Source organism: Adelges cooleyi, unplaced genomic scaffold, assembly GCF_023614345.1.
Source record: "Adelges cooleyi isolate 19-005CV unplaced genomic scaffold, UGA_ACOO_1.1 ACOO_flye_CR_arks_rails_tigmint_CR_PRNA_108, whole genome shotgun sequence".
Classification (NCBI taxonomy): domain Eukaryota; kingdom Metazoa; phylum Arthropoda; class Insecta; order Hemiptera; family Adelgidae; genus Adelges; species Adelges cooleyi.
The window spans coordinates 14,094,852-14,111,304 of NW_026095761.1; the positions used below are offsets into that span (position 1 = coordinate 14,094,852).

General features: G+C 28.1%; 4 protein-coding genes across 7 annotated transcripts; 3 read left to right on the forward strand and 1 right to left on the reverse strand.

The window, feature by feature from the left end:
• Positions 1–4,555: 4,555 nt before the first annotated feature.
• Positions 4,556–6,156, forward strand: LOC126843384 (endonuclease III-like protein 1). The gene is made up of 4 exons (XM_050580896.1): positions 4,556–5,072; positions 5,137–5,307; positions 5,681–5,840; positions 5,903–6,156. Exons 1-4 carry the CDS (start codon positions 4,809–4,811, stop codon positions 6,151–6,153), a joined length of 846 nt encoding a protein of 281 aa, XP_050436853.1. The 5' UTR covers positions 4,556–4,808; the 3' UTR covers positions 6,154–6,156.
• Positions 6,157–7,156: 1,000 nt separating this feature from the next.
• Positions 7,157–11,332, forward strand: LOC126839970 (uncharacterized). 4 transcript variants are annotated; one of them, XR_007686003.1, is made up of 7 exons: positions 7,385–7,509; positions 8,314–8,600; positions 8,673–8,730; positions 8,861–9,061; positions 9,123–9,238; positions 9,467–10,168; positions 11,214–11,332. XR_007686003.1 is itself a non-coding variant. In XM_050575447.1 (6 exons), the coding sequence occupies exons 2-6, from the start codon at positions 8,371–8,373 to the stop codon at positions 10,038–10,040; spliced, it is 1,179 nt and encodes a 392-aa protein (XP_050431404.1). In that variant the 5' UTR covers positions 7,157–7,230; positions 8,314–8,370; the 3' UTR covers positions 10,041–10,553. The 4 variants fall into 4 exon arrangements, 2 of the variants coding, with proteins under 2 accessions (XP_050431404.1, XP_050431397.1); XR_007686005.1 differs by lacking the exon at positions 11,214–11,332 and adding an exon at positions 11,075–11,092; XM_050575447.1 differs by lacking the exons at positions 7,385–7,509; positions 11,214–11,332 and adding an exon at positions 7,157–7,230 and having other exon boundaries at positions 9,467–10,553.
• Positions 11,333–11,388: 56 nt separating this feature from the next.
• On the forward strand, positions 11,389–13,098 carry LOC126839997 (histone H3.3A). The gene is made up of 3 exons (XM_050575476.1): positions 11,389–11,526; positions 12,136–12,422; positions 12,609–13,098. The coding sequence occupies exons 2-3, from the start codon at positions 12,141–12,143 to the stop codon at positions 12,735–12,737; spliced, it is 411 nt and encodes a 136-aa protein (XP_050431433.1). The 5' UTR covers positions 11,389–11,526; positions 12,136–12,140; the 3' UTR covers positions 12,738–13,098.
• Positions 12,856–14,915, reverse strand: LOC126839987 (uncharacterized). The gene is made up of 3 exons (XM_050575464.1): positions 14,751–14,915; positions 14,232–14,299; positions 12,856–13,520 (listed from the first exon to the last, which is right to left on the reverse strand). Exons 1-3 carry the CDS (start codon positions 14,763–14,765, stop codon positions 13,139–13,141), a joined length of 465 nt encoding a protein of 154 aa, XP_050431421.1. The 5' UTR covers positions 14,766–14,915; the 3' UTR covers positions 12,856–13,138.
• Positions 14,916–16,453: the final 1,538 nt, after the last annotated feature.

A 16,453-nucleotide genomic window follows, 5' to 3' on the forward strand; every position in this document is an offset into this window, starting at 1 on the left:
TCTTTAGCAGTTTAAAATACGTGTTTAAATTTCAATTAAATAAGATAAGAGTGATTTTCTTATCGATTAGTAAGTTGTATTTAAAGTGCATTCTCAAAGAATAACATGCTAATAATGAAAATAATATTTTTTTAAACAACAGTATGTTTTTAAGAGTTTTAGTTTGCTGTAGAACGCTTTTGAAACTTTGTAAACAATACTTTAGCAAATAGTAAAGTGAAACATATTTTTATGCCGAAGAATTGTTTTGATAAAAAACATGTTTTACCTTAATAACATATTTTTTAAGGTAAATAGTAGAACATTTTTCATAGGATAGAACAATAACCAAAATAATAATTTCAAAATACATTGTTATGTCAATAGTTTATTTAGATAATTTATTAAGCAATAGCTATTATGCTAATTTGTTCATAGCTGTTAGCTCCCAATTATACCTCGACAAACCACACCACCTTGGATTCAACCCCCACCTTTAAAAATAATCACTTAACCAATAATGTCTACATTTTTCTACGTCAAGCTAAAGATAAAAATGCCTAGACAAATGGTCACCGGTCTTCAATAGAAAACAACAAGCTGAGAGAGATCACAGATAACATTGCACCCTACCGATGTCCGCTTGAATTTATTCTCAATAAAAAAATATATATATATATATAACTTAGTCATAAGGATTTTTTGCAGGGTTCCGTAACGTAACGAAATATAACGTTATAAACTCAATTATTTCGTTCACCAAAATAAAGTTCTCAGAACATAACATAATATTAGGATATATTTGGTGAACGTTATACCGAATAACGTTTTAAATGTATTTGCTCCGAGAACGTTATAACGAAAAACGTTTTTAGTTTATTCGTTCCGAGAACGTTATAACGAAAAACGTTTTAAACTTATTTGCTCCGAGAACGTTATACTGAATAATGTTATCATTTGTTTCACCCCGGGAACGTTAAAACGAATTTTGCTAAGTTAGGTTAAGTTAGCAAAAATATTGATCTAAAACTGGTTACCGACCAGTCAAAATGTTTACTACATTATTCTTTATCACTATTTTTGCTAACCTAGCCTAACTTAGCAAAATTCGTTTTAACATTTCGGGGTAAAACAAATTATAACGTTATTCGGTATAATGTTCTCGGACCAAATAAATTTAAAACGTTATTCGGTATAACATTCTCGGGGTAAAAAAAGTTATAACGTTATTCCTAGTTAACGTTCATGAACATAATTTTGAACTGAACGAATAAATAACGGTTAACGGAACCTTGATTTTTTGTGATACCATTTATCAGGTAAATTGTAAGCCTATGACGAATACCTATTAGTATCCAAATTAACCTTTTATGTTTTAACATTATCAAAACGATCCTTAATAACAAACAATTTTATTAACGTTTCAATTTTTTTTTTTATTAAACAAGTTGTTTTTCACAGCGACTGGTGTAATGTAAACAAATGATGAATTCCTGTAGTTGTCACATACTTTAAAAATCATAAGAATCTGCATACATTACAAAAACAATTCTTATTGTTTCTTTTTTTTTGGTTACTCAGATAAATTATTGTTGTTTTTTTTTCAAAAACAAGTTATTAATCTTACCAAATTTGGTTTTGTGTTTTTTTTGGAATTTAACCTTTGAACTATTTTATTTCTAATCATTAATATTTTATGTATTCAACTGGTTTAGCTAAATGTCTTAATTGCACAAAAGTTAACGATACATTTTTTAAAAGTAAAAAACAATATTTCCTGCAATTTGTAGACAGTTGTATATTGTTAACTTTTTGTTAAAAACATATTGTTTTTTACAATGACTATTGCAATGCAAATAAATGACAAACACCTTTATGCATCGTATACTTTTAGCGCAGTTTAAATCTTCAAACATAAAAAAATTTAAAATTGTATAGCAAACGAATGTACACAATAAAACAAATAAAAACGTCAACAGAGTTTCACATGTATTGTAAAAAACAAGTTGCTATAATTTTTTTTTAAGAAGTAGCACGATGTTTGTTTTTTAGAACAGTAGGTTATCACCAACTTATTCGTATAATTAAGTCAAAACGTATCATTTTTTTTAAAAATTAAAATAAAATTGATAGAATGACACCTTATTTATAGATAAAGATTATATCCATAGCTCGATTTTTTGTTTTATTGCTTAACACTGGAACAGTTTCTGTATGAGCAATAAAACTGACTTAGCCACAGTGTATAGCTATCATCACTTACTTATAAAGGCTGGCTTTTTTGGGAGGCCGTATGGAACATCTTTCTTTTTTGCCGAGTTCTCTCATTCCCATCACCCACATAACTCCTATTTGAGTACACATGGTACTTATTTTTTACGCCTCATTCAGAAACTGATCAAGAGTTAGGCCATAAATATGAAAGAGCAGTGTTGCTCATCAAAGTATTTAGTATAAAATATCACCGTTTCGTACTAGCTGTGCTGTATCAATCAAAACGTTAGTAGGCGAAAAAGAGAGTTTTTTTTTGGTTTTAATTTTTTTTTTATATATCCCAATGACACTCCTGATTTGCTTTCTGAAATTCCTTTATCAGTTCCATCTTTTAATTCAAGGCATCCGTATACGTTTAAAATAAAATGCCACGCAACTGAAATTGGGTATGCAAGCCTCCTCAATTGCGCTTTATTTTAATATTTTTAAGAGATCTTTTAGTGCTTAAATTATAACAGCCGGCTCTTCTCTTATTACCTCAAAACATTTCATTGTGTCTAGTTGTCGGAGTACACATCTATCGGGCAACACGAATATAACTATGAATTTTATGGGCTACCGGATTTAAAAAACCCCGAAGACATATAGCATTTGTAAGAGGAGAAGTAACCATTCCGGTTGTATTTCAAATAATTCCAAATAACGATTTTATATTTTGAAACAATATTTATTATATTTTCTTAGTACATTATATTTTATAATTTCACAAACGATTTAAAAGTAAATATTTTATAATACTTGTGGAAACAAAAATAATAGCTCAACACATATCGTATTGAATCATTGTCTCGCACTTAAGAAATGTTCTACTGACACTTCCCTAGTCAAGCAAATTTATATCACCATATCTCCGAATAGGTCATCATTTACTTCATCTAAAACCATCAATGAGTAATATTATAGATATTAGGTGTTTTAATCTATGCTAGGTTCATGACCTAAGTAGTTTTTTTTTGCGAAAAAGTTAATCTCTATTCCAATAAAGATAAATAAAAAACTTTGACTAAAGTGAGTTTTATGATATAATAAATTTCAGGAATATTTACATATTTCGGACTACAATGGTACCATAGTAGTAACTCACCTCTTTTAAGGAGAGTATTTTGCACTGAATAACATGGAATCATTTATATATAAATATAAATATACATATATAAATTGTATAATAAATTATAGAATTGTTATGAAATATATATATACACATATCTATATATTTATATAAGATTATGTATAAAATATATATAATCTTTTATCATTTAAAAATCAATGTTATCATGGCAGAAATATCAATGGCGTTGAGAATGGGCTATATCAATTACTATGGAAATGTCTTTTCAATTGGACCCAAGACTGAAGACCTTACAATTTTATATCAAGGTGTAAATTATAAATATAAAGCATTAATTTAATAGGTAAGTTTATTAGAGTTTAATTGGTAATTTAATACAATACGATTTCAATTAGCTTTTTTAATTTAGGTGGAATGCTTTTTTACTGAAAATATTTCATCTTTCAAAAACCAATGTTATCATGTAAAATTGGTTTTGAGTGTGACATATCAATTGCTATGGGAATGGCTTTCCAGTTTGACCCAAGACCTTACAATTATATATCAAGGTGTAAATTATAAGTATAAAACATTTATTTCTAATGTGACATTTTTTCATGTGAATGTATAATATCAACACTAAGCAATTTGATTGAAAAGTGTGTTGTGTTGTGTTAACTTAAAATAATTATTAATGCATGTATTTGTGTACGTGGGTTGATAATACTCACATACCAGTTCATTTATTTTTAAAAATATCAGTAATTAATGTATTAATTTCATATTACTACATACAAGTAATCACTTCTTGATTATACCAATATTGTTTTTTATTTTATTTTAAGCCTATGTAAGTATATTATTTTTATTTGATTAAAATTATCTAAGGTAGTTCAAATGCCTCTCTCTCAACTATCAGTCCATTTCTTTATAGGTCTATGGTTCATGCCACCAATAGAGAAGATTGAAGCAGTCACTTACCGCCGTCTTGGTGGGAATTAGAACCTTATCACGCGAGAATAATATATGTTTATAACAATCACTTATATATATATATATATATAATATTGATATAATAATATATACAGATGTATATTATAAGCATTGATAACACAATAAAATCCCACCAGAATGGCGGACCGTCGGCTTCAATTCTTATCGCTAGTTAGCAACCTAGTTTATTATATAAATCTGTGTTAGATAAAAACCTTGTCACACAATATTGTTCTTATCATTTATTATTATCTTAACAAATACTGAAATCTGAATGTTTCCGGTTTACTGTTTACGACTTACGGTAACGAAATACTGTAAATATCAAAAATTTCTGTATTGAAAATATATAATATAGGTATTACAGGCATAAATATAAAATATTATTATTTCGAAAACTTTAAATACTCATATGATTACTGCAAACGTATAAATTTAGGAACATAACGTTATTACCAATTATATTTTTTATTTCAAATACGTAGTCAATACCATTAAATTATTATTATTTATTATGTCTATGGGATTAAGAGGTAAGCGTACTCTCTCATCTAAAATTGAGATTAATAAAGACGAAATCAGTGTGCAAGATACAAAGAAAAAAAGAAAACATCTTACAATTAAAGCAGATCCTGATAAAAATTCAAATTGTTCTGTATGGGAACCTTCGAACTGGCAGCAAGTAATTGACTATGTAAGAACAATGCGTCAAGATTTACCTGCTCCTGTGGATGACATGGGCTGCGATCAAGCAGCAGATCGTAATGAGGCCCCAGAAGTATTATTAATTATTATATTTATAGATTTATATAAATATTAAAGTTAATAAAAGTTTTGTATAGGTGATCCGATTCCATATATTGATTTCATTGATGTTATCGAGTCAAACAAGAGACGAAGTAAATTATGCAGCAATGCAACGTTTAAAGCAGCATGGCTTGACCGTTGACAAGATACTAGAGACGTCTGATGAGAATTTAGGAAAACTTATTTACCCTGTCGGGTTTTGGAAAGTAATAATATTTATATTTTATCATAATTAGCTTTATAGATGATATTATTAATAAAATAATAGGGAGGTTCTTGATGTTAATCATTTTCAGGTGGTAAAGTTAAAATAATTGTAGGTTTTATAAGTATTAAGAATTACGTTTGAAGAGAGTAAACAGAGATTGAGTTCGGGGAAAGCAAAAGTTTATCGATTTGACAAGTCGGAAAAGTAATTATTGGCTTGTGTAAAGTGCTGAAGGGGATAAATTGACGTGACAGTTTATATTTGTGATGTATTGTGTTAGGTATAAGATCAAAAAGTAAACATTGTGTTAATTATTATATTACAATTTTTTACAATAAATAATAATGGATATATTTTGTAATTTTTACCAGAGAAAAGTGGAATATATCAAACGTACAACTCGTATTCTAAAAGATAACTATAATAGTGACATACCCAATTCAGTTAAGGATTTATGTCAGTTGCCTGGCGTAGGACCCAAAATGGCTCATCTCTGCATGAGTTGTGCATGGAATGAAGTAACAGGAATTGGTAAATTAATCTAGATTTTATAAATTTAAAAAAACCTAAAAATGTGTTTTTATTTTTTACAGGTGTAGATACCCACGTGCATAGAATAAGTAATAGATTAGGATGGGTGAAAAAAACCACAAAAACTCCAGAGGACACGCGCAAAGAATTAGAAGCGTGGTTGCCCCGAGATCTTTGGCAAGAAGTAAACCATATGTTAGTGGGGTTCGGCCAAACTATATGTCGACCAATAGGACCACATTGTGTTACGTGTTTATGCAAAAATATATGTCCATCTTTTCAACAAAACAGTTCGCCAATAAAAAAAAAATAAGAATTAATATATAATATTTTTTATATGTACTTATATTGAAAAAAAAATAACTTATTATTCACTATTCATTTACACATTTATAAAAAATTGTTTTATATTTTTGTATTCTTATGTAACTGTAAATATTATACTTAATATTCCGCTAAGTTAGCTTTATTTGAGAAAACAATTTTTTTTTGAGTTATACATTTTTGTTATTGTATTAAACTTATTGTTCCCCCGTTTTATCAAGAAAATTTAATAATTATACAATAAATTATAAATTGTAATACTAAAATAATGTACCTACCCAAAATTATTTGATGATGATTTTATGCTACAAGAATTTTAGGTTCAACTCTGTTCTTTAGTTTATTGTTGTCATGTTCGTATCATTTTTAAAAAAATATTTTGTCTCTTATACATACATACAAGTTGTGAATATATTAATTAATATAATAATTACATAATATCTAAATCGTCCGATTTGGGAAATATAAATTCAGTTGTTAAGACCAGTCCACGGTTCACCTATATCTCCAATACTTGGTGCCAATAAACTTAAACATTATTTTATTAAGTTAGGTAAGACAAACACTGTACTTGACTTTTTAAGTCATTGATGAAATGATAATCTGATTATGATAGATTAAAAATGTGGAGCTGAAATCAACTTTTTTTTATGAAAAAAAACAATTAACACACGTTTTTCAATTTTCTAATATGATTCACGAACATTAATATACTATTGGGCCATCCTTCCATTTCATTCATTTTACTCAAAGTCTAATACTATTAATTTATAGTATTAGGTTCACTCCTACCCGACCATTAATAATAAAAATAAATATATTTATTATCATAGTTAAGCGGCAATTTTTCGAAAAAACGGGTGGATAGCGTCCTCTAAAAATAAATAAACTTGACTGTTATCTGTAATGTACCTATTGTCTAAACGATAGTCGAGAAAATTAAGTGATAACAAAAACTTTAAAGATATAATATTATGATAATATAGTGTAGATTGTAGAATGTAGAACGTTCACAGTACACAGTATTTATTATAATCTTTTTTTTTTTTCTATTATAAATATTGAAGTAAGTATTACAGTATTATGTTATTTGATGTTAATCTTTCTAAAATAAATTGACTAACCTAACACATTATACAAATATGATATAAAACGAAAAGGAACCATTTGTCGACATTTTCTAAAATTAAGTTAAGCTATTTTCTAAATCTTGATTAATTTTTTAACAACTTAAAACCTAGTACATGTTTGTAGCTAAAATAATTAATATACTTCGAAGTTATCATATAGAAATATTTCGCGAATGTTTTGGCGTTCTTAACAAAATCAACATTGGTGACAAAAGGTCTCTTTTTTGCATCGCTTAAATACAATAATCATAAATCATTAATACATATTGTTTATAAGCTACAAAAACTATTAGAACTACCTTGATATATTATTGTTTAAAAAAAATATAATTGGTTGGCTTTTTTGATATCTAGTTAGTGAGAAGTTTATGTTATAAAATATGATGTATTTTGCTTTATTTAATTATTTCTTTTTTATTTGGCTTTAATGCAAAGCTGATTGTTTTTACAATGTTGATTTTTAAATTTTTTTTGTTTAGACTCCGGATATCTTTTAAATCGATTCTTTATGTAGCTAGTCTATTTATCAATAGGTACTTTATTTGGCCATAAATTAAAGAAAGTTCATAATTTCCCCTTCAAAACTGAGGAAAACAAAAAATTTACATATTTTTAGATTTATATTATGGCTCTCTATTTATTTTTTTAAATTGTCCAATCAGCTTCAAATTTGTATCAAATATTCTTTAGCTATAGTACTGCCAATAATCGATGATAAACCAAAAATATATAAATCCTCTCCCCCAAAAGAGGTGGAATATTTTTATTAATTTCACTTTTTTAGGTGAAGTTTTAGGGCTCAAGTCCAACATTTTTCTTAACTATTGACTGTTTTTTTTGTTCATTAGCCATTACTATTGATTAAAAATCATGTTATTGTGAAAATATAAATATTGTTAGATAATTTAAGGATGTATTCAAAATGTTTAAAAATTAAAGTTAAATTACACATATTTTTAAATTGAAATGTACGTTATTCTTTTAACTATATTATATTATTTTGTGAAATTTTTTTTCAGCGTTTTCAAAATCTATCAAAAGCAAGCTATAGTATATTGTACCTGATAATAAGTATAATGCATACTTGTAAAGAATGTAGTAAAGAGTTTACCTTTCAAAGAAATTTATCTCGGCATTTGAAGAATAAACACAATATAAGTAGTGTGTCTAAACGAGCAGTAAATGGCAAAGAAGCTAAACACACTTGTCCAGTATGTCATTTGATGTTTGTTGAAAGAAGCTCGTTAAGACGGCATGAAAGGAAAAAACACGATAAAAATATCACCAAGTCACTGACAAAAGAAAAGTAAGTATAATTTAATTTCAGTATAGTCGTTTGGTTATATGTTATTTATTTATATTTTTGTTTTATTTTAAGGTCTGAAAAATTTGTTAATTTTGAACAAAGTAACTTGGAAGATTATCCAATATTAAAGGTAACTTATTTCCTTTCCTATTTTAATTTTAATGATTTGTTAACTTATAATGAAAGGCTGTTGCTTTTTTAATGTGTGTTTCTTGTTGGTAAGTAAAAATATCTTAATGTTATTATATTTTTTGTTTTAGAACTTAATTCCCAGTAAATTTGTATACAGAATTAATCAAGTTAAAAATATAGATAATACCAGTTTTCAATCAAAATTTGAAATAGCAGATTGTACAGAAGATAAGTTTTACGTGTGGTTATCAGAATTAGAGAAGAAGTCTGGAGTGACGTACAGAGTTAAATCATTTACGAAATCAATTAGTCTGCAAATTGTGTTTAATGTAATTGATTAAAATACACTATAGTTTTATAATGTCTAAATACATTATTTTTGTTTTTCAGAAAGTCTACAGGTGTGTTCATAATACATTCCCCAGCAAACATTGTATACCTCATCCAAAGCACACGGGATGCCAAGCGACATTGACAGTGAGAATAAAAAAATGCAACGAAATCTTGTAAATATTTTGTGTTTTTTTTATTACTTTTTTTAAGCTGTGGTGTGGTTGTAGGGTATACGCTGTGTGCACCCACCTCCTACTTTTCTGTGTAAAATTGTTTAATCGCCCTAAAGAGTACACAATTATTGTTATAGATTTACATATTAATACCCTAACAACTACACTGCTTATGCAACTGATTATTACTACAGATTCGTTTTAATTTTGATTTTTTTTAAATTTTAGGTCTGTGAAAAGTTCTATAACAGAAAACAATAATATGATATTACTTAAAGCGATTATAACTTTAAATCATTGTCATAATCATTCATTGGCACCACAAAATTCCAATAACATTATTTCACAAAGTCTAAAATTTTATAATAGAAGTTTAAATACAATACATTCTAAACAGGCTCTTTGCCAAAACCTGACTTTTGACAATAGTAAACTATTGGTGGAAGAAAACAACGATTCAATCGAAAACATTATCATAAATGACTATGAAAGTTGTGCTAACACATTACATGACAATAAACAGTCTGAAATCGATGAATCTGATGAATATGATGATTATATTTTAGTTGAAAACGTAGATTTTCAGAATTCAACTAACTATGAAAAAAATGAAATTAATCAGTTGCTATCCGATTATGATTCAATGTACAAAAATATGTCTAAACAATTTGAATCGAATCCAGAATATTTTAAAATGGCAATAAAATCATTTAATTCAGCGATGAAAAAAAATATCAAGTCTAAAGAAACTCTATTAGAAACATTGCACGTATTCGGGAAAAACTCAAATCATTTTACATAAGTTGTCCTGATAAACTTCACACTTTAATTCAAAAGTCTGAAATAATTGCTTGTCTCAAAACACAAAGTTATTCAATATGTATTAAATCAAGATGAACGGGAAAAAAACAAACCAAAATATACATACATGTATGTACTCATATTTGGAACATAAAGTAAACTTATTCTTTTATTAGTAATATACATATTAGAAGTGGGCCAGTAACACTTTTTACTGATATCCACCATTCTGCATTATGCTAAAAATATGTTGTATTAAAAAACCAAACATTTTTTGTAAAACCCATAAAAACTTATATTAAAATAAAAGTGACAGGTAGAAGGAGGAAGGGAGGGGTTAAGAACATCATCATGCTTTTTTATTTCTAGCTTAAGCTAAATCTCGAAACATTTTTCATTTTTATCATAAGTAGTATTTGTTTTAATAATCTTAATAGTCTTGGAAATATACGTACAAATTGTTGATAATATTTTAATTTTTAACATTCATCAAATAAAAAAAAAAACTTAATGATTACTTATTAATTGATTACTTTGTATTGATTTAATACAGCTGCTCAGAAAAACAATATTAAAACGAATCTTTGCCCCCCCCCCCCAAAAAAAATAGTTTTTCACTTGCATTACTTAAACTGTTTCTTTTGACTATAACTTATACAATATTATAAAATGTTATTGTTTGTATGTACATTTGGTTATTTCTTAATAAAAACTGTATAATTAACTAAAAACTAAGGGTTACACCACACGAAACAGCCACCAGTGTCTGAAAGAAAAGTGTGACTGCAGATATATTGGTATAAATTTGTGTCTGAACACTGTCAGCCACTGATAAAATATTGAATTTCAATTAGTTTGCTCAGTTGTAACGTTTCATAATTATTTTATAAAATTAACTAACTTAACCAAGCTGTTAAAAAAAAAACTGTTATTAACGTGTTACTAGTTTTAAAAAAAATCACTTGCCATCCTTGCCAGATAGCCTATATTTAATTATCGTCAATATCATTAATATTGTCATTGTGTTTTATTCAGTTCGAAATATACTTAACCAAACCAATGGCGTGTTGCTACTAGTTGTTTTTTGGAATATTGCTTGTGTCGGTTTTGACAATTTGTGATTTTTTTTTTTTAAATATTAAGTTTTATTTTTCCCGCTTTTTTGTGCGGATAGCCGTCGGCCGTTAGTAAAAAACGCGGCAAATACTCGTGTTGGCGGCATTGAACGAGCTCGACCAATGACGTCGTTCGTTATTCTGACCAATAACGTATTGCGTTACGCAAACCGCCGTCCAATGGCATCAGCCGTTACGTGGTTGCTTTGGCGATCAATGACGTCGAGTCGTACATGTTTTATGTGCAACAAACAAAAGTGACGCCATTACGAGTCCGTACGTTTAGCCGTAGACAAAAGTCGTTCGTTCTTTGAGTATATTTTGTGTTCGTCTGTTAATTCAGCTGTTCTCAACCCGTCAAACCCTTAATCTGTAAGTACTTATTATTGTTAATTTGATTTAAACTATAATTTCTATGTTTCTCGTCGTATTTGTCTTTGTGTGCCGTTCAAACTACCCATTCCCGACTTGAGGGCACTGCACCGAATTTCGTCCAATATTAATTAGGCGCCTACATCAGAAGAATAGCTTTCTCCGTTTTTGTGGAAACGTTAATTGCTGTTATTCGTTTACGTTTTAGTAATGACATAGTTTTTTTTTGTTATTGTTTATCACTGTGAAGATAAAAGTTTCTTAGCTCGATAAACTTTCAACGGCTTAATTTGGAATTTCTTTAGGTAATCATATCGGCCATTTATACCCCCTAGGGTTGTTGTATTATATTATTTCACCAATTTTTATAATCTATTGTCATCTTGACATAAATAAATAGTGGTAGAGTTACTACAAGATAGCTTTTAGTGGTAACTCTGAATTTCCTTATAATACTTAATTAATACATCATATTGTTGCTAAATATAATATCTAAATTTAATTAACATGAGAAGTGAAATTTCTTTTATCATATTTTATGATTTTTTATATAGCTAACTTGTAAATTAATTAACTTGGCTTAGTCTAATTTATTGTATTGATTTTTAGCAAACATGGCTCGTACAAAGCAAACAGCTCGTAAATCTACCGGAGGTAAAGCTCCCCGTAAACAATTGGCGACCAAAGCAGCACGTAAAAGTGCCCCGTCAACTGGAGGAGTTAAGAAACCTCATCGTTATCGCCCTGGTACTGTCGCTCTTCGTGAAATCCGTCGTTATCAGAAATCTACCGAGTTGCTGATCCGAAAATTACCTTTCCAACGTTTGGTGAGAGAAATCGCACAAGATTTCAAAACAGACTTGCGTTTCCAAAGTGCAGCTATTGGAGCTCTTCAGGTATGAATTATTTTTTTAAATGAAAATTTGTATTTCATGTTAAATTCTTAGTAATGAATGCTTAATTGACTAAAATTATATTATGTATTAAACAAAATTAAGTTGTCTTTTTCTTTTGTTAAGTGTAGTATTTTGTAATTTTTTATTCAACTGTAAAATTGTAATTTATTTGTTTAATTTTTACAGGAGGCTAGTGAAGCATACTTGGTTGGTTTGTTTGAAGACACCAACTTGTGCGCTATTCACGCCAAACGTGTCACCATTATGCCCAAAGATATCCAGTTGGCCAGGCGTATTCGTGGTGAACGGGCTTAATTCATCCAGTACATTCCTCTAAACTGTATTTTTTTTTTTTTTTTCGTTTTTTGACATTTTCCTGGGTTATACAATATTTTCCCTAAACAGTTATTACTATTTAATATGTGTGTGTGTGTATTGATAATTTGTAGTAAAGCTTTATAATTTTATTTTTTTTTTATAATTATAATAATTATATACCTAATTATAAAAAGAAGTGTTCATTTTAAAGATAAAGATTGTTTTGGAACGACATTAGAAATCAGCATTTTATGTACCTATATATTATTTTAAAGTGAATAGGTTTTAGTTTTAAGTTCAGCAATATAATTAATTTATATTTTAAAGCTTTATACTTAATAAACTATTTGACTTTAAACTAGGCTTATAATAAAACATATTTATTTAATTCAATAATCTTACAATCTTAACCTATTGTGACGAGTTACAGTATTGTATGACGAGTTCTTTTTTTTTCCATTATTCTTTTGTAGCATATATGGTAGCTTTGGTTTGATTGATTTGATTTGTGGCAATCCTGTTGAGTAATCATAGTTGTTATTATCGACATCTTCGTGGATATGACTCTCGTCTCCTCTATAAATGCCTTGGATTACTACATCGTCATACTCTGGATGGGACTTATGTTTTGGTGATTTTCTGTATCCATCTTCGTAGTCTTCTTCAATATGTGAAGCGTGCATTACTCTTGGTTTTTCTTTAGTCACAATATAAACAGGCACTTTTTTCACATGATGGTGGTGAACATGTTTAATATGTTCTGGAATAAATATTTTAATTCTAGAAAGAAAAAAAAATTTGTGTTGACTATAGTAGTTTAAAAAAACTGCTGATTAAATATTTGTTACTTAATGATTCAGTACTTAAATTGTAATATTTTGATTTTAGTTTTATATCGAGCAGAGTATTAATTATGTTTCAAATGATAGGTAACACTATAATCTCTTTCCAAACAATATGGACACTATATTATTATTTTGGTACTTATAAAACTATTATTTGTGATTTAAACTAATTAGTAATAGTTAAAAAGAAAAATTAGGTACATTTATTTTACTAGTTTATGTATGCAAATTCTTGTAAAAGTTAAAAAACGAAATTGTCATAAATATGACAATGTAGCTCATTGATATTATTTTAATAATTAATAAGCCTTTCAGCGACAGCACTTAGGCCGTTATAATATAGATGTCCTTACTCCCTTAGGAGTTTGTCTTCGACTTCGTAGAATTTATAAAACGAAATTACTATTTTGCTCTAAACCCTATTATAGTGTTATAAGCTAAGGGGAGAATTTGGTTTGCCAATTCCAAAAATTTTAATAAATTTAATTTGATCGTTATCATAGGAATTATAGGACTACCAAATATTTGTTAAGTTTAAAATCGGAATTCAATATATTTATGTAAATTTAGTTTAGGTACTAAAATAGAATAGGTCGGTTACCTATCGGTGACAATAAATTCTAATAATCTATATTATAAATCTTACCTTTTATTTCCACATAGAACAGGAATAATCATACACATCGTGTCTAAGGTAAAAATGAACAGCAATAACTAAAAAAAAAAAGCATACATTTGTATTTCATAGTATTTAACTATTAATAATATTTAAATAAAAATTATTGTTAAACGGTTCGTGTGCTATATTTTTATAAGTATTGGAAAATTGAAGAGTGGTGAAAACCAAAGTGGAATTTAGAAATATTATAACATATCACAGAAGAACCAAACGAAAATATTTTCAATAAAATAAAGGGTGTTGTTAATTAGATTTCTTCAATATATTTTTCATGAGTTTGTGTAAAATTATAAAACGAAAATAGAAAAGGTCTTACTAAAAATATATATATATTATAATGAAAAACTTGTTTTTGAAAAAAAAATCACTTGACCCTATTTTAGTTCTTAATGGAAGGGACATAATTGTATTTCATGTGTCTTAAGATAATTAAGGTACATAATAATTACTTAAAAATGTAGTATAAAATCATGTTTAACGTTTTACCTGTTTGATGATCATTTTTGTGTGACTGATCCTAGAACCTTAGGTCGTTGCCAAGACTACAGGAGAGAATGAAATGACAGTAGCAAATCCTATGATGGTCTAATATAAATAAGCATTCACAATGAAAAACCAATTAAAATGTATGTATACATGACAACTTATGAGTGTGACTAGCTATAATTGATGTCTTTCCTCGCTAAAATGGATATAATTTCTCCAGAACTAACTGTTTTTACGATTTTTAATGTGAAACGCAAATTATAGTGTATATAAGGTAGGTAGTTACGAGCCGGCGAGACATACTAATTAACTTTCTGCTTTGTGATTATTATTTTTTAAATGCGTATTACACATCTGAACAACGTTATACCGGTCAGATTTAAACGGTTTCAATGATTTTACGGAAGTGTTTATCCCATTGTCTTAATATTATACTTCCCAATACAGTGTTTAACTTGCGTACAATTGTTAAGAGTTTAATTGTGAAATAGGTATCAAGCATTTACTTTCATTGCAAAACGTCGTTTTCCGGTTGTTATTGTGTCGTTAAATTAATACTTTTTTTTTATGGCTTTTCGTTTTAGAGGTTGTCATTTTTAAATAAAAACAACATAATATCTGGCAAATGATATGATAAAAATTTGAATGTAGTATCAGCGATTAACAATCATTTAGAGGGTTACAAATGAAGGTATTCACAAGTTATTTAAAATGAGAAACGCACATCACCATTAAAAGACACTCCTCTTGTCCAAAAATTTAAAAATATTTGTTTAATGGTAAACCGTATTTCATTTTTTAGCTTCAACGCAAAGATGGAAAGGACTGAGGCTTTAAATTTTGCGTATATCTGTGCCCAATTTTTTCTCTGGCTTATTACTTAAATTGAATGTCCGGTGATATACAACAAGTAATTGTAGATTCCAAAGTAAATGTTATGTTGTTTATATTTTATAATAATACTCGTATAATTTCATATGTGTAGTATATGTATTACACAAGTATTAGGTATACCAAAAGTCTTATGTTTTTATAGTCCACATTACCATCAGTCATTTATACGGTCGCGTCGGTTACATTTTCCATGCATAGTATTTATTTCATCGGAACTGAGTGGTACGGCGTTAACTATAGGCAACTTCTTCAGCATAACTGTTTGTAAAATTGCCTTAAACCGCCTAGTTTATAAAGTTTTCCCAACAGTAACAACGTTGTAATTATTGTCAATAATCATAGTAAAACGGTTCATATATGCCTGAATACGGTCATGGTTTAAATTCGTAGTGGAACTCCGCACATTGTACCCGATTAGATATTTATGAACGTATATATTTAAATTTTAAGAAATGTAATTACTACATCAAGCCATTATATTTAAGCATTTTGATTCAAATAATAAGTGTTTCCAAACGTAGAAATATTAGTATGAATATAAATGGTATTCAAATGTGCACTACCGTGACTAATAATTATACAAGTGAACGTTCTTTGTCAATGTCAGTGTTAAAAAAAACTACAATAGGCAAAAGATCAAGCATGATAAATTATTGGCACAACTCTTAACGGTAAATGTCGAGAAGCAGGACTATTGAAATTTACAAATCTCGGTTGAAGTCATCAAAAATGTTGAATCTACCTACTACACTATGGTCGAAAAAATGTAATTCGTATTATCAAAATTATACACAACCAGTGGCGCCGAA